Source organism: Aythya marila (assembly GCF_965140915.1).
Source record: "Aythya marila genome assembly, chromosome: 1".
Classification (NCBI taxonomy): Eukaryota; Metazoa; Chordata; class Aves; order Anseriformes; family Anatidae; genus Aythya; species Aythya marila.
In genome coordinates, this window is record NC_139042.1 from 68,385,097 (window position 1) to 68,409,383 (window position 24,287).

General features: G+C 43.2%; 1 protein-coding gene across 1 annotated transcript in view; it reads left to right on the forward strand.

Annotated features, from left to right (window-relative positions):
• The window catches only part of VWA3B (von Willebrand factor A domain containing 3B), a gene marked incomplete at both ends in the record, with an annotated part of 68,297 nt that extends 57,855 nt beyond the window's left edge, over positions 1–10,442 (forward strand). The window contains 5 exon segments of the mRNA XM_082784646.1: positions 740–877; positions 1,398–1,495; positions 5,876–6,117; positions 10,227–10,345; positions 10,347–10,442. Coding sequence (XP_082640772.1) covers positions 740–877; positions 1,398–1,495; positions 5,876–6,117; positions 10,227–10,345; positions 10,347–10,442 — 693 coding nt within the window.
• Positions 10,443–24,287: the final 13,845 nt, after the last annotated feature.

Sequence of the window (24,287 nt, forward strand, 5' to 3'; positions counted from 1 at the left end):
TATATATTTTTTTAAATATATATTTTAAATGCATTATTTCTTTTAAAGAAAAGTCTATAGTGAGAGTAATATCTCCATTTCCATGTTATTTTCAACACACTAGTTTTTATTTGTTTGGAGTGATATTGAAAATTACAGTCATATTGATTATGATTTGATTCCTTTGTTTATGAGAAGTTTGTATTATTTTCTTAGTAGAACATGAGTATTTGGCCACCTGAAGAAGAAATGGAAGATGTTTAGAAGCAAAATGTATTGTTCTCTAGTTCACAGATTAAGATCAGGGGAGAGTCCTTTATACACAATTCAGTGTATAGCAGGTTCTAAACATATAATTTGATTAAAAAAAAATGCTACTTCCACATTCGTTTTAAAAATGATTTTGTATAAATCAGTTACATAAAAATGTGTACATTTGAGCAGAGCTAAAGGGGAAGAGTTAATGAGAACTGGAAACTGGAAGAGTTTTGTCATTCTGTTCAAATTGCTAGTTGAGCTCTGGTGCATTTATTAGGGCTTTGTCATTTATTTTTGCTTTGTGTTCTCCCCTGATTCAATGAAAATTGAATAGTACATGCAAGGACCAAATTCCTCTCCTTTCCTTTTAAAGATCCATATTAAACATGGGAACAGATTAGAATGATGATTCATGTATGAATATTTTAGTATTTGCCTTTTAGGTCTTGTAAAACTCACAAGCTACATGGTTATTGTTAACCAAAGCTTTCCTGGTGTGCAGGTTGGAGACTATGTCTTTGCCAGAACTGGGACACAGACAGGAAATTGTTATTATGTGCCTGCCATTGTCATAGCAACACCAAAGAGCGTGAATGTGGGTGCTAAACTCTACACAGTTCTGATGTTTGACAACAGGAAAGTAAGTTTACAAGAGGAAACCAATATGGCAATGGTAGTACTAGCATTCTGTTTTTTATGAGGCAGGTACAATTTTCCAGGCTAATGAGCCCACTGTCCCATTCCCTGTCTCCAGCTAACCAAAGTAAATGAGATTTCAGGGCTTAATGAAGAACCCATGCAATAAACATTAAAAGTGAAATTCTGTTGGATAGCTTATTCTTAAACCATGTACTGTTCTTTCCTCTATAATCAATTTGGTGGCTTTCACAAGCTCCATGCTGCTAAAATGAGAAATGCAGAGTTTTTAATCACAGTCAGTACAATCTTCAGTTTATTTCATTAGGTTTGTTTGTAAGCCATTATGATAATTTCACGGTATTTTTCATAGTGCAACATTAAGACAATGTATTTTGTACTTAAAATTTTCATCTTTAGAGGCTGATTACAGTTGCATTAAAGCAGTTGGCTTTTTATACATATATTTCTTCATTGTTTCTGAGCTTTAGATGTAAATTAGATGAATGTTGATGGTATTGCAGGAACACTGTGTAAGAAGTGGGCTTATTAAAATCAGCCAAACGAAGTATGCCTTTTCCTGTCAGTACATAAGAATGGTGCAGAAGGTGGATTATACAATGTGAGTATGCTTGAACCTAAAAATAAAATAGTTATTTTACATGAATTTTGAATATTGCACTTTTGGTTCAACTATGCTGTCAGGTTTCCATATATAATACTCAAATTACTGTTGTCATGAACTGGTTTGCTCTAAACGTAACCAAGTGATTTGACCCACATGCATGTTCAGGAGAAGAGCATTAACTATCTGTTCCACCATTTTATTATCTGGTGATTTGTTGTCCTGTTTTCACTTTGGAAACAATGAGGGTGTGTGATGGCTTGAAGCTTAGCACCAGGAAGTTGTGAGAGGATTGCTGAAAGGTGAGATGAAGTTTTGATTTGTCAAAGACTGAGTCTTTCTTTTAAGATATTTATTATGATATAAAGCTATTCATGACATCACGAGTTGTCTCTAAGATATTGAATCTTCTACTGGGCTTAAGTCTGAGGAAAGATGAGAAGAGGCATAGGATGGATATGAACCCCTACTTAAGTTCTGCAGAATTTATGTACAGCAGGGATAATATTCTTCTGGTGTGAAGTGTGTGGTGAATGTGCAGTGGTTTCAAGTGATTGGGGATTATTCTTTCATCTTTTATAAATTTTAGATTAATCCATTTGAAGTAGCATGGGATTGTGATAAACTTCACAGCATTAGCAGTATGACAGACAGCAACAACAGATCTCATGAAGCAGTATAAGGTCAGAAAAATCATCTGTGGATATTTCCCCAGAATATAATCCCAGCCTCCTGCAATTTGTGATTTAAAGATTTTTCTGAAGCACAATTGGAGTCTCTGGATTAAACAGACTTTAATGGAATTTTCTTCCATGAATTTGTGCAGGAGTTACAGTTTGTGTGAGGAAAACATAGGCTTTTGTTTTGAATTTTCCACCAGCCTTGATATCCCATAGGGGCTCCAGACTGAGTCCATGTATATCAGCTCATCGTTGGCATTGCTGCCAAGGAACCTCATCAATGGAGATTTCTTCTATAGAGTTTGCATGAACAGGACAAATCCCACCTTTAAAGGCAATTTTAAAAGTTCTTCATCTTTACTGAAATATTCTCATATGATGGCCATTGTTAGATATATACATATATAAATGGTGAGTGGCCAAGTGCAAGGTCCTGCACCTGAGCCAGGGCAATCCTAAGCACAAATACAGGCTGGGTGGAGAATGGTTTGAGAGCAGCTCTGAGGAGAAGGACGTGGGGGTACTGGTGGATGAAAACTCAACATGGGCCAGCAATGTGCATTTATAGCCCAGAAAGCCAACTGCATTCTGGGCTGTGTCAAAAGAAGTGTAGCCAGCAGGTCCAGGGAGGTGATTGTCTCTTTCTTACTTCACCCTCATGATATCCCACCTGGACTACTGCATTCAGCTCTGTCACTCCAGCATAAGAAGGACGTGGAAGTATTAGAGGGAGTCCAGAGGAGGGCCACGAGGATGATCAGAGGGCTGGAGAACCTCTTCTACAAAGAGAGGCAGAGGGAGTTAGGGTTGTTCAGCCTGGAGACGAGAAGGATCTGGGGAGACCTTACAGCAGACTTCCAGTACCTACAGGGGGGCCTACAGGAAAGCTGGAGAGGGACTCTCTGTCAGGGCATGTAGTGATAGGACAACATGTAGTGGCTTTAAACCAGAAAAGAGTAAGTTTAGAGCATTTATTCAGGATAAATTCTTCACTCAGAAGGTGGTGGGGACCTGGCACAGGTTGCCCAGAGAAGCTGTGGATGCCCCATCCCTGGAAGGGTTCAAGGCCAGGCTGGATGGGGCTTTGGGCAGCCTGGTCTGGTGGGAAGTGTCCCTGCTTGTGGCAGAGGGATTGATCTTTAAGGTCCCTTCCAATCCAAACCATTCTGTGATTCTGTGAGTGTATCAGCAGTGGGCTGATCTGTGGATTCCATGAAAATGACAGGAAAAAAAACCAACAACTCTAATTCAAACGTTGTTAGTGGTTCTCACACAATTTCTAGTAATGATTCCACTGCTGTTTGAAAACGCCTCATTACATCTAGGTTTACTTTTGAGTGAAAAGAGGCTTGGCTACCATCAAGTAAACCTAAATGTAATGATTTCCTGTGTAAAACATACAAGCAGTTGAAAAGAGGCAGAAATATAATTGAGCTGAGAAATATAATTGAGTCTTTCCCTTCCATTGAGTTGTATTATATTCTAAATGAGATACTATATCTGAATACAGTAAGATATTACTAAATGCAACAATAAGAATGGCTTCTATTTTTTTTTAAACAATTAATTTTTTTAACATGAAATTTAATATTCATTTTCCAAACAGACTATATTGGTAAGCTGACTTGCTACTGTTATGTACAACTGATATTGTTATATACAACTGAAGTGGTACCAAACTTGGCATATGTTTCAGTAAAATAGTATGTAAAGCTGCATATTCAATTCATAGTAGTTGTGAATTTATATATTGTGTTTCCAGCTTGTAAACACTTGTTTGGTTGTATAAACACCAAATATATTTATGACACGAAGTTGGGTGGGAGTGCTGATCTGCTCAAGGGTAGGAGGGCTCTGTAGAGGGCTCTGGATAGGCTGAACCAATGGGGCTGGGTCCTGCACTTGAGGCACAACAACCCCATAAGGCACAACAGGCTGGGGGAAGAGTTCTGGGAAGAACTGTGCTGACTGTGCCTGATCCCCTGGTTGTCTTGCACATGCTGTGAATATATTTCTCTCATTTTTTTCCCCATTATACATAATCTCTATTTCTGCTGAATTTTTAGTTTCAAGAGTTAACAATAGAAGCCCAGTACTCTAGAAGTTTTATAGGTAAGAGCCTTTTAAATTTCCCATGAAGAGCTGAAAATTTCCCAGCTCGGAGCTGTAATGCTCTACTGTAAATTGCTTTGTGCACTTACTAATTCAGAATATTCTCCTTCTGATTGTAACATTTTCAGCTAGGTTTTGAGTCCTCTTTAGAGTCACTTTTTTGTGAAGTGAAATCCCATTCTTCTTTTGCTTCATATGTTACTGTAGTATCATATAGACATAGATAATGTTCTCTTCTGGGCATTGACTACATTAACTCAGTGGCTGCATGATAAAAAGCCAGCACTGGCTATGATTTTACTTTGTATTTATTTCTTTCTGTAACCAGCATGCTGTGTTGAATGATTGTTTTCCTTTTTGAGGAGGTTTACGTTCAAAGCCATTATACAACCGTTTCATTAGTTGTACATTATCTAGTTACTAATGTTAGCAATGCTATGGCAGTGATCCAGCCCAGATTGAGCTGGCATTTCCATTACAGCCCCCAGTTTTCAGGGAACATGGAAATGCACTTCCAGCTGAAATGTATTATTTATTATTTCTATTATTTCGGGCAAAACTGATGTTAGAAGCTCAAAGCAGGATCATTCTTTTGTGCTAAGTCCTTCCTGTAGAAGTAAGGAACCAAAAAGCAAAATGGATAGCCCAGGCTGCCCTGTTGACAGGGAGTGCACATGGGAATTGGATTCCAATAGCTGGTCTAAATCTTCAGCTCTGTTTTTTGGGGGATTATCCTTTTGATGGTTGTTTATGTGCTGTGTATTTGTGGTGTGGGTCATGTTTTATTTGTTAATCTTTAGAGATACTAATATAGATCTCATTTTAATGCGATGCTAGCATCTGTTTGGGGTGTTTTCCTGTTGTTACAGTAGAAAAAAATAATTATTGCAGAAGGACTCTGCAAACATAACTATCAAATTTCATACACAAAATAAAATAGTATGTGCTCTGGGCCCTCATCATAAAAGACAGTTATTGCCTAAATCCTGTGTAAAGTCACAAGTTAGAAAGCACTAGGGACCAGACAGAAAGGTGTTCAGGACCCTTTCTTGTATGATGGCAGTAAAGCTGGGTGCCTAAATACTTGTTTCAATTTTACTTAGTTTTTGATAATCTGGGTTTTAGTGCAGTCAAGGAGACATCTGTAACTGTATTTTGCATCATAACTATTCTGGAAACTTTAGAAAGCTTGAGAGTGGGGTGGGAATGGAGTCTATGAAGGATATGAAGGGTATGAATTCTTGCTGAACTGTATTAGAATTAAGGTTAACAGGAACACTGACCAGAATTTTTAAAGATAAATAATTGTATGCAATAGGTTAGCAAGGTATATCGTATCCTCAGAAATAAAACACAAACTGTGCATGCTACATGTGTGTTTTGGGTTATTCTTTCCTTATTTTATAGCTAAAAGGGAAATGGAACTGTAAGATGCTTACAGCCCTGTCAAGTGCTTAAGAGTATAAATCCTTCTCTTGTCAGCACTGTGAAATGTGGGAGAGAGCAAAATCTATACCATGTTAAAAATGTTTTAAATTAGTATATGACGGGTGAGCTTAGTGCATTTCCTTCTTTAACTTTCTAGCCCAGATAAAGAGACCCCAAAGCCATATCCACACTCATCTTTGGAAGATGAAGGAGGAGACGAAGCAAGCAAAAGTATTGTGAAAGAAGATAGAGGAAAACAGAAAAAGAAGAGGAGAGCAGAGGACAAAAGACATGCCAGGGGGAGGATGTTGGACTCAGATGATCTTTTGATTGTCTCCAGGAGGGAAGTAAAACAAAGAGAAAGACATTTACTGCCTAGCAATGAAGAAGAATTCAAAGGTAACTAAAAACTCTGGAAAAAAAAATCATGAATATTGGTGACTAAACAAATCTCATAGGCCTTTAGTTTATCCCCACAAAAGGAACAAGGGTTCTGCATTATCTTTCTTGGGTGTTGGACCAGCCTGTTTTAGTGTATCCTATGTGATGGGGTTCTTCCACCTCCTTTAGAAACCGTTCTTAATGCTGATCATTCTCTGCATATTTCCACAGCAAAAGGAAGAACTGAATAAAGCATGTTTTTGCATATGCTGCCTTAATTTCCATAACATTTGTAGGATCAGTGAAGATGCAGTAATATCAACCTTAGTACCTGCGAGCAAGCAGAGTGTAAATCGAGATCCTTTTGTTATTTGTTAGATTAAAGTTACACTGCTGACATTAAATTAGCACATAATTTAGAGATTAAATTGCTTTTAGTGTCTGAGCTCATTAATTAATCCCCATTAATTATTTACTCACAGAAGTTGTGGATTATAGAGTTACTCTATTATCATGTTGTCAATGTACTTGATTTAGGTCCTCTGGACTTTTCTTCTATGTTCACAGTCATCTTTTAATAATTGTCTTCAAATTGTATATACTGAGTACCACTGTGTTTTGGGAGTTATATGAGAGTAGAGGTGTTGAGCTTGCCCTGATGCTGTGTGAGTGTCCACAGCTTCCACAGAGAGGTCTACTTTACTAGAAATGCTCAGTTATCTCAGACTCTTCTCTCTTGGACATCTTGAGATGCAGATCCTGAGTAAATGTGAAATAATGCTGATGTGATCAGCAAAATGCTGTTATTGATTCCATGCAGGTTGAAGGAAAGATGAAACAAAAACAGTGCCTATCTATCACTTTAATCCTTCCCAGCCTTAACAAGTAGTCTCATGGTGCGCTGTCAAGATTCTGTCAAGGCTTCAAGGTGGTGTGCAGGCTGAACATGCTGAAGAGGGTTCCCTGTCCTCTTCTGATGGCACCAAGGACATTGTTGGCTTTCTTTGCTTGAATTTATTTCTATTTGCTTATCCTTCTGTGTCTTATTAGGAAAAGGAAAGTCAAAGAGCTGGTAAAGATATTAAGTAAGACTATATGGTCATCATCACAGGGTTTTGTCAGGTACCTCCTTATATAATCTCCATATGTGATTGTGTATTTATCCTCTTTGGGTATAGATATTTGTTCCATTTTCAAACTATGCTAATGATTTCATAGCATTTTGTATATATAACTTTGTAAACTACACCAAATGTGCAATTGAATCCCTGATAACAAACATTTCTTTTAACTATGTGTGTGTTTTAATTGTCTTTGGATTGCGTTTTGTAATGCCTCCATGAGTTAATCAGCATGTCTTCCTACTTTCTACAAATGGTTCTGCTGACTGTACGTGTACATTTCTTTACTGTTCCATGAGGAATTAAGTTCTCCTGAACTTTAATGAGAATTGCCCAATATACAGGTGGATTTTTCTGCTCAAAAAGATAATGTGAATTCAGCAACACTGTTCTCGTATAGGTGGTTGATGAAGCCTTTTATTTCCATGAAGCCTTATATTTCCACAGGGATGTGGGTACTGAGTGATTAATGGAGTATTTTGGAGTGTCTGTGCTTTGGTTTGTGCTGTGCTAAAATATTTCTCATTGTTAGGAGGAATCAACATCCCTCTCCTATTGTTCCCACTCAGGGAAACAACATTAACAGAAATGAATGAAGCTTAAGTAGTTGTATTAGTTATTTAGTGTATATTGGCTTCATTGAAGTGTGGATGTGTATTTTAGTCTTATTTATTCCAGAACTATTATATTTAATGCATCATTTTTTTTATATGCATGCCTGCTGCTCTTATTTTGTTAGCTACTTCTGCAAGTTTATAAGAGAGTCAATGAAGTCCTGGAAAATTCCTGCTAATTTTTAGTGAGCCAAGGAATCTTCGTCTTAGTAAATCTAATAAAGCTATCTGATTGAACAAGATCATAAATCTTTATTTTCTCATTGGTTATTGTAATGATTGTTTTTATAGACACTTTAAGAAAATGCATTTGTTTCCATTGAAAAATTATTTTCTTTGCCTTTCTAGTCTCCTCTCTGTTCTTTAATGCCTAAAATAAATGTTCTTTTCATATGTTTCCAGGTTGATTTTTCCAAAGTGGTTATCTAGTTAAAATATAAAAAAATAAGATCAGAAAACAGTTCTGAGTGGAGTACAGGTGGTATACACTGTAGTAGATTGCAGTGCCTGATGTTGCAGCAAATCATAGCTAACAGAGCCCAAACTTTCTTTTTAATTTATATTGAGGTGTGACTTGAAGCAGATACACTGATGATTACAGTAACTGCCAATACGGGGTAGGTGGGAGACCTTTGAAAATGATAATTTTCTATCCTTTTCTGCAGCAAATCGTAGTTAGTTGAATTGGGTTCATGTGTTTAACAGCTGTGGCACCTGGCAGCCTAGGGGATTGGCTGGATTTCCCACAGCGGGATTTCACATTTTTAGCACCCACTTGTTTCCCAGTCTCATTTTCCAGATAGTTCATTCAACATTTGGAGAAGGCTGTCATTTTAAGGCAGTGTTCCCATCTGTTGGTCATGGCTTGTTTAATAAGCAGTTGATGTCAATTCAGCTATGCTTGCATCTGTTACTTGGAGCAGCTGTGTGTTGTCAAGGGCTCCCCAACAGCCTCCAGATTTAGCTCTTGCTTTTCTATTGATAGCACGTTACAGCTTGTCCCAAATGACTCTCTCCTTGTCAGGGTTGTCCGTTCATCTAAAGAGGAAAGTGTGTTAAAGTGAGAGTCATCTGTGCTGCCATAAAGAAAGAAACATAATGGAAACAGATGTGCAAGGGAAGAAGGTGCAGTTCCACCAGTGTAGGCATGTGTTGGGGTAGTAGAGGGAGAAGAGAAAAAGCAATTTTTTCCAGCAAGACCAGAATGGCTTATTTTAACATCCTTATAAGGTACATGGGGAGAATGTGCATTGGGTAAGGAAAATAAATGATTTGTGAATCACATGTGATGGAGAATACTCATTTAACAGCACATCTTTCGTATTATTCAAGGTAGCAGTATGGCTGCAGTAGCTTTCAGTATTTTAGTCCAATGTTTTTCTACTGCAGAGTACAGGCAGACACCTTCAGCTTTTAGGATATAATCCAGAAATTTCCTGAACCTTACACAGGTGAACTTCAAGTTGCCCAAGGAGAACCAAAACATGCCTTTCATGTATCTAAATGCTGATGTTGTGCATGTATAAGATAATTTTCAAAGGCACACTTCTGATTTTTAAGCCTTCAGCTTTAGATTTTTCAGTGGTTTCCAGGAGTGATTGACATTTCTAAAACTAACCATACTCACACCTCATACTCCCCATGTAATCTGTCTGTGTTGTTTCTTCCCACCCTCTATACCACGTCTTTGTTCTTCAGCCACCTCCTACAGTTTTGTTTTCCACTATATAGATGTTTCTTATATGATCATTTAAAACCCAATAATGCCCGCCCCCAAACCCAAACAGACCATAAAGAACTATGTGAAGCAAAATAGAGTATACAGCTTGGTTTATTTATTTACATTTGTTTATTTTCCCTGTTTGTTGTTGTTGTTTTCTCTTTCATTTTTCCTCCTGCTTCTGATCTCCTGCCATTCTTTCATTATGATTATAGAGTTTGTGCCGTGAGAGTGCTTAGTGGTCAGTGGTCACATTAAGTATGATTGTAACAAGTGACTTTTCAGCCACACAGCATTATTAATAGCAAACCAGAGAAGCTGATCATGGTCATATTGGGTTCGTGTAGCCCAGTGTCCTGTCCCCGAGCAGTGGCTCGGAGATGATTCCTGAGAAAGAGACCAGAGGCTGGCATGTGAATACCTCAGCTACAGGCTTAGAGAATTATAATACTTAAACAGCAGACTGGTTTGATCTTGGGAGGATGAAAAAAAAAAAAAAAAAAAAAAAAAAAAGCAGCCTAGTTACACAAAACTACTGCTCTATGACCGTGGTCATGAAGTCACTTGTTCCATGATAAATTTCAGTGTGTGTGTGGAGGTGTGGAACTGTTATATCTGCACTCATGGAAGGTTGCTATTCTCTCTCACTAAAGAGTACCTCCTCTCCCTTAGCTTCTTCCTCTGTTTCGTCATCCTGGTGTTCATCAAAGTGTCAAGCTCTGCTGTCACCAAGTGTTTCACCTCTCAGTTCACCAGAGCATCCCTGCTGCTTGCACTGTCCTGCTGTAGAAAAGTCTCCAGAGCCCGGTAAAAGCAGCACCATCAGAATTATTGCTGATGACCCAGAGCAACAAGGATTGGAGGGACAGCCTCAGCACCACTGTGTAGAGCAAAGGAGGCTACAATAATGATACGATAGCACCTACAACTGTGAAATGTTATTTCTTGAATCAGAAATAAACTGACTAGTGAATGCTAAAATATTTATGATTTTGCAGGCTTACTTTGGAGGTATGAAAAAGAAACAGTGTCAGAGGTGCAGCTGTGCTGCTGAACAGTATCAAAATTAGAAGATTCTCTGTCTAACAAATGTAACATGGTATTCACTTTGCCAGGCATGACATTTTAAGCAGTACAAGGCAGGGGGGACGTAGCGTGTTTAGGGTGAAGGTGCAGAGCTTACTGAGAGGGGGTCCCTGTCTTGGTGGAGGAGAAGAAGCACAGCTCATCAACTGCCTTTTCTAGATTTCCAATTTTATTTATTTATTTTTATCCCCACAAGTTCTTCTTCTTAATTTTTACTTATTTATTTTTATTTTTCCCTAACACAAATTTCTTCTTTTTTCTTTCTACTAACTCCTAACACTCTTTTATATCCTATTATTATCCATTCCCTCCGTGGGGTGATGTTTAATATGATTTGGATGAAGAGTTGAGTACTATAGTCATACATGTTTAGCATGTACTTTAAGCCCATTATCACATTCAGGGGTGATAACTTGAGTATTCATTTTACACATAATGAAGCAGAAGGTTTCACTTGGGCACTGTGGCCTTCCAGATTCTGTTCTGCCACCAAAACAGGGCCATCCCACCAACATGAGACTCCCTCCTTCAGTGACCTCTCCTACTAAGCTTGCGGATCTCCATCCACCAAGTCTGTATAAGAGATAAGCAACAACATGCTGCTCAGTTCACCTTTGCCCAAGGCTGCTGCTTATCAGTGATGCTAACAAGTCTGACTTTTCTCCAGTCAAGTTACAACATATACAGGTGTACATTGTATTGTACATATACACCTGTCTGTATTGGTGTATATATTGTACCCAGTGGTCTGTCTATATTCAGTGAATTCCAGCTTTTATGGTAGCCAGTCTAATCACAGACCATTTTGTTTTGTTTTGCTTTGTTCCATGTACATGGCACATTTAAAACTGAGTTAGACTACTAGGATATCCTTCTGTTTTGATGAAGCACTAACATCTTAGGACTTTTATTTTCCTTAATTACCTCCTCTGCAATTTGATTCTTTTCTTTTTAGATGGCTTTCTCAGCTGAAGAATATTCTTAGATTAATGTTGCATTATCATTGCATTTCACATAACTTTGTGAATGAATTAGCAAATATTAGATTGCTGCATGATTAAATAGAGAGTAATAGAGATAATTTCACAAGTCAAATTGCTGCCCACAAGTCAAATTGCTGCCAAATTTGACAAGTCAAATTGCTGCCAAAACTTTTGCAGTAATGTGTTGCGTGCTAAGTCACAGTGCCTTGAGAGAGCGGTTTTCCTGGGGACCAGATCTGGGGACCAGATCTGGGGACCAGATCTGGCACGATTCTCACAGGACCCCTTTCCCCCCCATTGTTTTTATTTACAACTCAGGTACCCATGCCTTGATCGGCAGCTTCCATTTTCCATCCTTTACTCTCACATCCTCTGCATGGTCACGCTCCTGAAACCACAGCGGGGCACCGGCCTTGGTCCCGCTCTGCTCTCTTCCTTTCACAGAAGGACGCTTTCCCCAATACCTCAGACACTGCTTTGTACAGCTTGGGAGGAAGATGTTCTCTCCGCACTGGTGGACCTATTCCAAATCTTTCTCCACAGCCGAGGCGCAGGCCTGTAGGGAACAGGAGAGGCTTTCTTCCTACTGCTTTTGACTTACGTGTTGTGAAAGCGGCATTTCTTTTAGCAACAGCACAGTCTCGCAACTTCCACTTAGTGAAAGTTACGATAACTCCACCAGTACCTTCCCCATCGGTTTCTACTCACCGCAAGGCATGACTTGAGTGCACATTAAGGCACCTTTTTCCACACTGCCTGTTGTCGAATCCTAACGAATAGTTAAGAACGTTCCTCAAAGTCAGGCTTACCTGTAAGCACTTGAGCTTCTGTGTTGGTGGGGCTTTCTTTTTAGCTTTCATTATCATTATATTTGGAAGGGCTGGAAAGGGAGCTTAGAAGCCACGGAAGTAGTTTCACCGAAAACAGACAAGGTGAAGGAAGTACTCAAACTCCTCAACATTAAAGAACTGTAGAACCCAGGAACACTTACCTGCCAGCTCCTGAACTTGAGTCACTTCCACGCTGCTTCACAGTGACTTCGCACCACCAGGGTCTCACCGTACTGAGAGGGCACCAACAACGTAGCTAGCTCATAGAGTCATTAAAACTATTTCTCAGAGATGGGAAGAAAACGTGAAGAAAAAGCAGCCCACCGGGGAACACGGAATCCGCTTCACCACAACAGCAGAAAAGCATCCTAGAGAACCTGAGCCTCAAACTCCCCACCGGGAAGGCAATTCCCCACAAGTCCTCAGGCTTCCTATATAGCAAAAGTCAAATGATCCACACCTGGCAGGTTTCACTTCACAAGGGTGGAGCCAAGAGACCTCCTGGAATAGGCTCATCTACCTGGCTTCAGTCTTTTAAGCTCAATTGCTCCTTGTCACTAATAGAAATAACCTGACAAGGGGCTTAGTGGTTAGAGCTGACCTAATGAATTAACTACAAAAAGTGCACAAGGGTCATATTTCTGTTAGTCATTCTGTGAGGACAAGTAGTCCAGAGCCGGTTTAAATAAATAAATAAATAGATAGATAGATAGATAAACAAACAAACGAAAGAAAAGACATCAAAGAAAAAAGAAAATGACCTTAAAGGCAAAATTGCTCTCATAGATTTTCATCTGTCTAGTCATGACAGATAAAGAATATAGCAACCAGAATTACTTTTCTTGGCATTAATGGTATTTAAATCTGCTTTTCTGAGATGTCTTCCTTATGCAGGACTTTTCAAAATCTAGCCCCGTGACCTCTGACTACACTGTTTACTTCCGCTGCCTATAAGCTATCACGTATGAATGCCAGGATCTGGATCGTCACTCACTATTCCGGTCAAGGACTGGGCCGAAGGTTCGGGCTTTGATTTGGTTACATGCCTACATTTCCTGGCAGATGATGGGAAGAAGATTGGCTGGCCTGGGAGAGCTCCTGTACACGTGGCTTTTAGGCTGCAGCCAAAGTGTTCCTCTAGATCTGGAAGTCTGAAGAGGGTTGCAGTCTCCAAGCTCAGATACAACCACATGTTAGTCTGGCGCAACTGAGTTTTGTGTTCCTTGCACTGGCTGCGCAAGGAACCTCCTCTCCAGAGGCAAGGACGTGCGTCTCTTTCGTGCTCCTTGGTTAGCATCGCATTAAGGGGTGTAGCTGATTAACCGTTATGGGACCGGTCGGATTCAGGGTACGGAACCTGTCGGATACACCAATAACGCGTTAACCGTCTGGGGTCTGCTCGGATTCAGAACACTGAACTATCACGCTCACAGATTCACCAATAACGTATAACCACCCTTACCCTAGTTGCACTTAATGAGAGCTATGACAATGCAATCAAGCGTGATTTATTACAGCAACAGATAACCAGGTTCTTTGGATTGCCGGCGGTAGTGCCTGTCTGCAAAAGCAAGCTAGCATGCACGAAACACACAGGTGTTACAGGTGCGCAGCCTAGAAATTAATGCGCTAGAAAGATTTATAACTGTTATATATGGAGTGGTAATTCGTGTCGAGAAAATGGTTGATATTAATAAAGAAGGGGAAATTTGGGAATGTGGCCATGGGCGTTGGAAAGCCCCGTGGTTGAGATAACATTAGACTCTTAACGACGAGGCCATCAGGAATACAAAAGAGTTTAGAGGAAACAAAGAAGGGTGATTCAGGAGACTCCATGCAGTCTCCGGTTGGTTTCTTGTTCTCCACTTAAGGCGTGGATGTTTCTGGGTGTTTGCTGTTGTCCTTACATTCAAAGTCGTTTGAGCAATGAAAAGTTGTTTTGAAAAGAACTGCTGTGGAGAGAAGGCTATAAGAGGGGAGCCTGCCCTCAAGATAAAAAAAAAAAAAAGGCAACACGATGAAGTTACATCAATAAAGAAGCCGGAAAAAGAAGGGAAGAGCAACAGGCTGGCAGAATGGAGACCAGGACAGGAACAGGCACTCATGAAGATAGGTTCGGCCAAACTCAGCAAACTGCTCAGAGAAGCTCGTACAGAAAGTCGCTGGAAATAGGCGCACTGGAGCTGGAGAGAAGCTCGAGCTGAGAGAAGCGGACCTGTGCACACAACTGCCTCTCGCTGGTAAGCAGTTGCGCGTTATGGGGAATCGTTCGTCCTTAGGAACAAAGACCGTCCTGGTAACCTTACCGCTTATTCTCCTTATTAACAATTGGACAGTTTATGAGCCTCAAATATGGGACCAAACTGAGGTCAAGGTGTGGCACTCTGCAACTAAAAATGACAAGGTTGCAGTGGGATTTATCGGCACCTGGCGAGCAGCCTCTGAGGCCTTAAAGAGCCATGTGGAGCCACAATCACAAACGTGTGGCTTGCCAGATAGTGAGGGAGCTGCGGGCTCCTTTACTGATCCGACTGCTACGCCACGGGCCCCTCTGCTGTTACAGCCATCGAAGGCTTTTGCTCTTACGCCCCCTGCTGACCTGAACGTGCCTTTTGACCCAGGCCTATTGGCCTTCACAAGGAGATGGATATGCTTTTCTTCGATCTGGGAAGAACGGGATACATAAGACCTGAAGACCGAGTTGCTTGACAACTTAAAGTGAGACACATCGCTCAAAAGGAATGGAGAATGGAGACTGTTAAGTCACGGAACTTAAAGGATTGTTTGTTACCTTTTCTGATCGTGCACATGTATAGGCGTCCTCGATTTTTATTAAGTTACGGAACTTAGAGGATTGCTTGCTACCTTTCCCGATTGTACGTATGTAGAGGCATACTTGCGTTTAGTATGTAAAGCAATGTTCTGTATATTTAGAATGTTAGATGTTTGTGTGTGAGTGTTGGTGGAGCGTAGACTCCCCGCACACCCAGCGCTGTTTACTTGCCTTTTATGCCTTTTATAGCTTTTATAGCTTTTAGAAATATTTGTTTTATAAATATTACAAACTTCAGATTGAGTTGAGACCTCATTTATAACAATAACCAAGTGTTCAAATCTCACCCAAAGGCATCCCAATGGGGGGGGGGGGGGGGGGTTGAGGGTGTGTGTGCAGGGGGAGGGAGAGAGAGAGAGTCTCAGCCCGTCGACTGGTCCCAGGAGTCAGGAGGTCCTAAGGATGTTGTATTCCCTCGGGGTGGTATCTCCCCTAACATCCCCTCTCTCTTAGGCCAATTTATATTATTTTCTCTCTTTTGGGTGGAGCTTGAGTGGCTCTAGTCAAGCATATCTTAGTTATGATTGGTGAAAAGTTCTCCCGTCTCCGTTTAAAGTAATAGGCTCCGAGAAATTCAGAGCGCATGCTCGGTGAGGGGTGGTTGCTAGTAAACAAAGCAGGATAGATTAAAGCCTCTTTCTTCAAGTCAGTAAGATATTGGGCTACAAAGATGGCGAAGGGCCCAGAGGGGAAGTCGTATGAGGAGCGGCTGAGCTCACTGGGCCTGTTCAGCCTGGAAAAGAGGCGGCTGAGGGGAGGCCTCATCGCAGTCTACAGCTTCCTCGCGAGGGGGAGTGGAGGGGCAGGTACCGATCTATTCTCTTCAGTCACCACTGATAGGACCCACGGCAATGGTGTCAGCCTGAGGCAGGGGAGGTTGAGGCTAGACATCAGGAAGAGGTTCTTCACCGAGAGGGTGGTGGCACACTGGAACAGGCTCCTCAGGGAAGTAGTCGCTGCACTAAGCCTGTCGGCGTTTAAGAAGCATTTGGACTGCGCACTTGGTCACGCGGTCTGAATTTTTGGGTACACCTGTGTGGTGCCAGGAGTTGGACTCGATGATCCTTATGGGGCCCTTCCAACTCGGGATAATCTATGATTCTATACCCGCCTTTGGTTTCAGTGAGAATTCAGGCCCTGAAAACAACCAAAGTTTCTTCTGGGTGGTGGTTTTTTTCTGAACAGGGTAACTCCATTTCCCTTTTGAAGACTTACGAGGATGTAGTAACAAAAGTTACAAAGGCAGGAAACAGTACCTGAGGCATAGGCTACTTTGCAGCCGGCAGCAGACTATAGGTATGATATTCTCAGTGCAGACAAATATGATCTATGTAATGTGAAGTGTTCCGGCATGCTTACGCTCTGCCGAAGGCCAGAAAATGGGACCTTCATTTTAAGACTGTATGGAAAAGGAAACAGAAACAACCACAATAGAGAAGGAAGTTTTCCTTCACCTAAAGTTTATTATTATTTTGCAACTCCTGCAGCTGTCCACAAGAAATTTTGCCCCTGCTCCCAAAGTCCCCCAAAGAAAAAAAAACAAAACCAAAAACAAACACATTGTGGCATAGAGGTATAATTTATAATTTCAGTTCACACCAGAAGACATTCTTCTCACTGAAGCCATTCTTCTCACTGAAGCGCAGTCAAGCCCCACAAAGTGCCAAAAAACCTGCCAAAAAGTAATGCATTTACAAGTTAGTTTTACATGTTAGCATTATTTACTTGTCTGGTCTTGCCTGCAGGGCTTGATCTATCTGGCAGGGGAGGGGGGAACATGTAATACTGTGCAAGGTTGTTTGGGTGTATGACTGACAACACGACTTTAAAATTTTGAACCGTTTGTGTAGAAGCAAAATACAGAAGAGTACACTATCCCCAAGGGAAACGTAGAAACTACCCGTTGCTTCTCAGCTTTAAAGGTAAAAGGTGTAAGCATGCGTTAAGGTGTAAGAAAAAGTGTAATCAGCTCTTTGAGTACAATTCTTACGTATACAGGAACATTTTCCTCTCCAGTTTCCACCTTGGAGTGCAACATTTTTCATCATGCTCTTAGATGAGCATTCTGATTCTAACAGCGGTTCCTAGTGCAAATTGCCAGAGAAGAAAGAAGCAAACCAGTCCTGACTGCTTTGGACGGGACGGAGAGAGCAAACAAGCGTAAATGAAGAAAATAAACCTGTAGGAATGTCTTCAAAAAGTTGTCATTGTCCAACAGCTTTAAATGGGTTGAATCCTTGAAAGCTAATTAACAGAATCTCAGGTAGCATCACTGAATTTGAAGTAGGAAGAGAGACTTGCGTCGGTGCAGAGCCTCAGTCACAGTTTAATCTGGCACAGCCTCTAACTTCACGAGAACGGAAGAGAAAAGCCTGTCTTTCTACCGTGTCAGCTACTGGCGGAGTTGGGGGAAGAAAAACCATTGCTAACATTAAAAAGTAAAGTTGTCTTAGGACATTCCACCCCATATGTAGTATTTAGGAGTAACCAGACTCCAAATGGAGGGCAAGATGAAACAGGAGAAGGTACTTGTGAGGCCTTCATTTACACGGCAATTGACTACGAAAAACAACCTGCAATGATTTACAAGTGCCTTACCCCATTCCCCCTTGAGACAGAAAAACGGGATTCCCACAGCACTTAAGGGGAGTGCAATCCCTCGCAGAATATGAGGGTCTGAGGTACACACACCACCGAGTACTGAAAAACCTTAAGACTAGGCAGCAGCAAACTCAGCTGAGAAGGGAGGAGGAGTCTCTTTGGACCTTCACGTGACAGAAGGGAAACTCAGATTTCAGCCCTAAGCAACTGCTCTTGGAGACAGGCTGGGAACTGGTTCTTTTTAACCCAGGGTCCATTTCAGCATCTTCAAAGACGGAGAAATGGTTGATGGCTCTGTTGAATCTTGTTCCAGGCGGAAAAAACTCATGTTCCTATGAGAAAAAAGAGCTTGGTGTCTTGCTTCGGTCCTAAAGATGAGTTTTGCAGTCAGATATAGCCCCTCCAAGACGAACAGCTACCTTTACTTTGTGGAGCTCATATTCTGCATAAGAGATTTGCAGCTTCAAACTTCATAATACCTCCTCCCAATGAAGGCAGGAGGTTGCAGATGCAGAAAAGGGCAAGACAACTTCCCAAACTACATTGCATTGCCACAAAACTCCTTTAAGGTATTGCTGCCAGGGCACAAAACCCCTTTGCAAACCAGCACAGATTAGACATCACGGCAAAAACAGGTGGAGCGCATTGTTGACTTCCTTCTGCACACTTCCAACAATGTGTTGCGTGCTAAGTCACAGTGCCTTGAGAGCGCGGTTTTCCTGGGGACCAGATCTGGGGACCAGATCTGGGGACCAGATCTGGGGACCAGATCTGGGGACCAGATCTGGGGACCAGATCTGGGGACCAGATCTGGGGACCAGATCTGGGGACCAGATCTGGGGACCAGATCTGGGGACCAGATCTGGGGACCAGATCTGGGGACCAGATCTGGGGACCAGATCTGGGGACCAGATCTGGGGACCAGATCTGGGGACCAGATCTGGGGACCAGATCTGGGGACCAGATCTGGGGACCAGATCTGGGGACCAGATCTGGGGACCAGATCTGGGGACCAGATCTGGGGACCAGATCTGGGGACCAGATCTGGGGACCAGATCTGGGGACCAGATCTGGGGACCAGATCTGGGGACCAGATCTGGGGACCAGATCTGGGGACCAGATCTGGGGACCAGATCTGGGGACCAGATCTGGGGACCAGATCTGGGGACCAGATCTGGGGACCAGATCTGGGGACCAGATCTGGGGACCAGATCTGGGGACCAGATCTGGGGACCAGATCTGGGGACCAGATCTGGGGACCAGATCTGGGGACCAGATCTGGGGACCAGATCTGGGGACCAGATCTGGGGACCAGATCTGGGGACCAGATCTGGGGACCAGATCTGGGGACCAGATCTGGGGACCAGATCTGGGGACCAGATCTGGGGACCAGATCTGGGGACCAGATCTGGGGACCAGATCTGGGGACCAGATCTGGGGACCAGATCTGGGGACCAGATCTGGGGACCAGATCTGGGGACCAGATCTGGGGACCAGATCTGGGGACCAGATCTGGGGACCAGATCTGGGGACCAGATCTGGGGACCAGATCTGGGGACCAGATCTGGGGACCAGATCTGGGGACCAGATCTGGGGACCAGATCTGGGGACCAGATCTGGGGACCAGATCTGGGGACCAGATCTGGGGACCAGATCTGGGGACCAGATCTGGGGACCAGATCTGGGGACCAGATCTGGGGACCAGATCTGGGGACCAGATCTGGGGACCAGATCTGGGGACCAGATCTGGGGACCAGATCTGGGGACCAGATCTGGGGACCAGATCTGGGGACCAGATCTGGGGACCAGATCTGGGGACCAGATCTGGGGACCAGATCTGGGGACCAGATCTGGGGACCAGATCTGGGGACCAGATCTGGGGACCAGATCTGGGGACCAGATCTGGGGACCAGATCTGGGGACCAGATCTGGGGACCAGATCTGGGGACCAGATCTGGGGACCAGATCTGGGGACCAGATCTGGGGACCAGATCTGGGGACCAGATCTGGGGACCAGATCTGGGGACCAGATCTGGGGACCAGATCTGGGGACCAGATCTGGGGACCAGATCTGGGGACCAGATCTGGGGACCAGATCTGGGGACCAGATCTGGGGACCAGATCTGGGGACCAGATCTGGGGACCAGATCTGGGGACCAGATCTGGGGACCAGATCTGGGGACCAGATCTGGGGACCAGATCTGGGGACCAGATCTGGGGACCAGATCTGGGGACCAGATCTGGGGACCAGATCTGGGGACCAGATCTGGGGACCAGATCTGGGGACCAGATCTGGGGACCAGATCTGGGGACCAGATCTGGGGACCAGATCTGGCACGATTCTCACAGGACCCCTTTCCCCCCCATTGTTTTTATTTACAACTCAGGTACCCATGCCTTGATCGGCAGCTTCCATTTTCCATCCTTTACTCTCACATCCTCTGCATGGTCACGCTCCTGAAACCACAGCGGGGCACCGGCCTTGGTCCCGCTCTGCTCTCTTCCTTTCACAGAAGGACGCTTTCCCCAATACCTCAGACACTGCTTTGTACAGCTTGGGAGGAAGATGTTCTCTCCGCACTGGTGGACCTATTCCAAATCTTTCTCCACAGCCGAGGCGCAGGCCTGTAGGGAACAGGAGAGGCTTTCTTCCTACTGCTTTTGACTTACGTGTTGTGAAAGCGGCATTTCTTTTAGCAACAGCACAGTCTCGCAACTTCCACTTAGTGAAAGTTACGATAACTCCACCAGTACCTTCCCCATCGGTTTCTACTCACCGCAAGGCATGACTTGAGTGCACATTAAGGCACCTTTTTCCACACTGCCTGTTGTCGAATCCTAACGAATAGTTAAGAACGTTCCTCAAAGTCAGGCTTACCTGTAAGCACTTGAGCTTCTGTGTTGGTGGGGCTTTCTTTTTAGCTTTCATTATCATTATATTTGGAAGGGCTGGAAAGGGAGCTTAGAAGCCACGGAAGTAGTTTCACCGAAAACAGACAAGGTGAAGGAAGTACTCAAACTCCTCAACATTAAAGAACTGTAGAACCCAGGAACACTTACCTGCCAGCTCCTGAACTTGAGTCACTTCCACGCTGCTTCACAGTGACTTCGCACCACCAGGGTCTCACCGTACTGAGAGGGCACCAACAACGTAGCTAGCTCATAGAGTCACTAAAACTATTTCTCAGAGATGGGAAGAAAACGTGAAGAAAAAGCAGCCCACCGGGGAACACGGAATCCGCTTCACCACAACAGCAGAAAAGCACCCTAGAGAACCTGAGCCTCAAACTCCCCACCGGGAAGGCAATTCCCCACAAGTCCTCAGGCTTCCTATATAGCAAAAGTCAAATGATCCACACCTGGCAGGTTTCACTTCACAAGGGTGGAGCCAAGAGACCTCCTGGAATAGGCTCATCTACCTGGCTTCAGTCTTTTAAGCTCAATTGCTCCTTGTCACTAATAGAAATAACCTGACAAGGGGCTTAGTGGTTAGAGCTGACCTAATGAATTAACTACAAAAAGTGCACAAGGGTCATATTTCTGTTAGTCATTCTGTGAGGACAAGTAGTCCAGAGCCGGTTTAAATAAATAAATAAATAGATAGATAGATAGATAAACAAACAAACGAAAGAAAAGACATCAAAGAAAAAAGAAAATGACCTTAAAGGCAAAATTGCTCTCATAGATTTTCATCTGTCTAGTCATGACAGATAAAGAATATAGCAACCAGAATTACTTTTCTTGGCATTAATGGTATTTAAATCTGCTTTTCTGAGATGTCTTCCTTATGCAGGACTTTTCAAAATCTAGCCCCGTGACCTCTGACTACACTGTTTACTTCCGCTGCCTATAAGCTATCACGTATGAATGCCAGGATCTGGATCGTCACTCACTATTCCGGTCAAGGACTGGGCCGAAGGTTCGGGCTTTGATTTGGTTACATGCCTACATTTCCTGGCAGATGATGGGAAGAAGATTGGCTGGCCTGGGAGAGCTCCTGTACACGTGGCTTTTAGGCTGCAGCCAAAGTGTTCCTCTAGATCTGGAAGTCTGAAGAGGGTTGCAGTCTCCAAGCTCAGATACAACCACATGTTAGTCTGGCGCAACTGAGTTTTGTGTTCCTTGCACTGGCTGCGCAAGGAACCTCCTCTCCAGAGGCAAGGACGTGCGTCTCTTTCGTGCTCCTTGGTTAGCGTCGCATTAAGGGGTGTAGCTGATTAACCGTTATGGGACCGGTCGGATTCAGGGTACGGAACCTGTCGGATACACCAATAACGCGTTAACCGTCTGGGGTCTGCTCGGATTCAGAACACTGAACTATCACGCTCACAGATTCATCAATAACGTATAACCACCCTTACCCTAGTTGCACTTAATGAGAGCTATGACAATGCAATCAAGCGTGATTTATTACAGCAACAGATAACCAGGTTCTTTGGATTGCCGGCGGTAGTGCCTGTCTGCAAAAGCAAGCTAGCATGCACGAAACACACAGGTGTTACAGGTGCGCAGCCTAGAAATTAATGCGCTAGAAAGATTTATAACTGTTATATATGGAGTGGTAATTCGTGTCGAGAAAATGGTTGATATTAATAAAGAAGGGGAAATTTGGGAATGTGGCCATGGGCGTTGGAAAGCCCCGTGGTTGAGATAACATTAGACTCTTAACGACGAGGCCATCAGGAATACAAAAGAGTTTAGAGGGAACAAAGAAGGGTGATTCAGGAGACTCCATGCAGTCTCCGGTTGGTTTCTTGTTCTCCACTTAAGGCGTGGATGTTTCTGGGTGTTTGCTGTTGTCCTTACATTCAAAGTCGTTTGAGCAATGAAAAGTTGTTTTGAAAAGAACTGCTGTGGAGAGAAGGCTATAAGAGGGGAGCCTGCCCTCAAGATAAAAAAAAAAAAAAGGCAACACGATGAAGTTACATCAATAAAGAAGCCGGAAAAAGAAGGGAAGAGCAACAGGCTGGCAGAATGGAGACCAGGACAGGAACAGGCACTCATGAAGATAGGTTCGGCCAAACTCAGCAAACTGCTCAGAGAAGCTCGTACAGAAAGTCGCTGGAAATAGGCGCACTGGAGCTGGAGAGAAGCTCGAGCTGAGAGAAGCGGACCTGTGCACACAACTGCCTCTCGCTGGTAAGCAGTTGCGCGTTATGGGGAATCGTTCGTCCTTAGGAACAAAGACCGTCCTGGTAACCTTACCGCTTATTCTCCTTATTAACAATTGGACAGTTTATGAGCCTCAAATATGGGACCAAACTGAGGTCAAGGTGTGGCACTCTGCAACTAAAAATGACAAGGTTGCAGTGGGATTTATCGGCACCTGGCGAGCAGCCTCTGAGGCCTTAAAGAGCCATGTGGAGCCACAATCACAAACGTGTGGCTTGCCAGATAGTGAGGGAGCTGCGGGCTCCTTTACTGATCCGACTGCTACGCCACGGGCCCCTCTGCTGTTACAGCCATCGAAGGCTTTTGCTCTTACGCCCCCTGCTGACCTGAACGTGCCTTTTGACCCAGGCCTATTGGCCTTCACAAGGAGATGGATATGCTTTTCTTCGATCTGGGAAGAACGGGATACATAAGACCTGAAGACCGAGTTGCTTGACAACTTAAAGTGAGACACATCGCTCAAAAGGAATGGAGAATGGAGACTGTTAAGTCACGGAACTTAAAGGATTGTTTGTTACCTTTTCTGATCGTGCACATGTATAGGCGTCCTCGATTTTTATTAAGTTACGGAACTTAGAGGATTGTTTGCTACCTTTCCCGATTGTACGTATGTAGAGGCATACTTGCGTTTAGTATGTAAAGCAGTGTTCTGTATATTTAGAATGTTAGATGTTTGTGTGTGAGTGTTGGTGGAGCGTAGACTCCCCGCACACCCAGCGCTGTTTACTTGCCTTTTATAGCTTTTAGAAATATTTGTTTTATAAATATTACAAACTTCAGATTGAGTTGAGACCTCATTTATAACAATAACCAAGTGTTCAAATCTCACCCAAAGGCATCCCAATGGGGGGGGGGGGGGGGGGGGAGGGTGGGTGTGCAGGGGGAGGGAGAGAGAGAGAGTCTCAGCCCGTCGACTGGTCCCAGGAGTCAGGAGGTCCTAAGGATGTTGTATTCCCTCGGGGTGGTATCTCCCCTAACATCCCCTCTCTCTTAGGCCAATTTATATTATTTTCTCTCTTTTGGGTGGAGCTTGAGTGGCTCTAGTCAAGCATATCTTAGTTATGATTGGTGAAAAGTTCTCCCGTCTCCGTTTAAAGTAATAGGCTCCGAGAAATTCAGAGCGCATGCTCGGTGAGGGGTGGTTGCTAGTAAACAAAGCAGGATAGATTAAAGCCTCTTTCTTCAAGTCAGTAAGATATTGGGCTACAAAGATGGCGAAGGGCCCAGA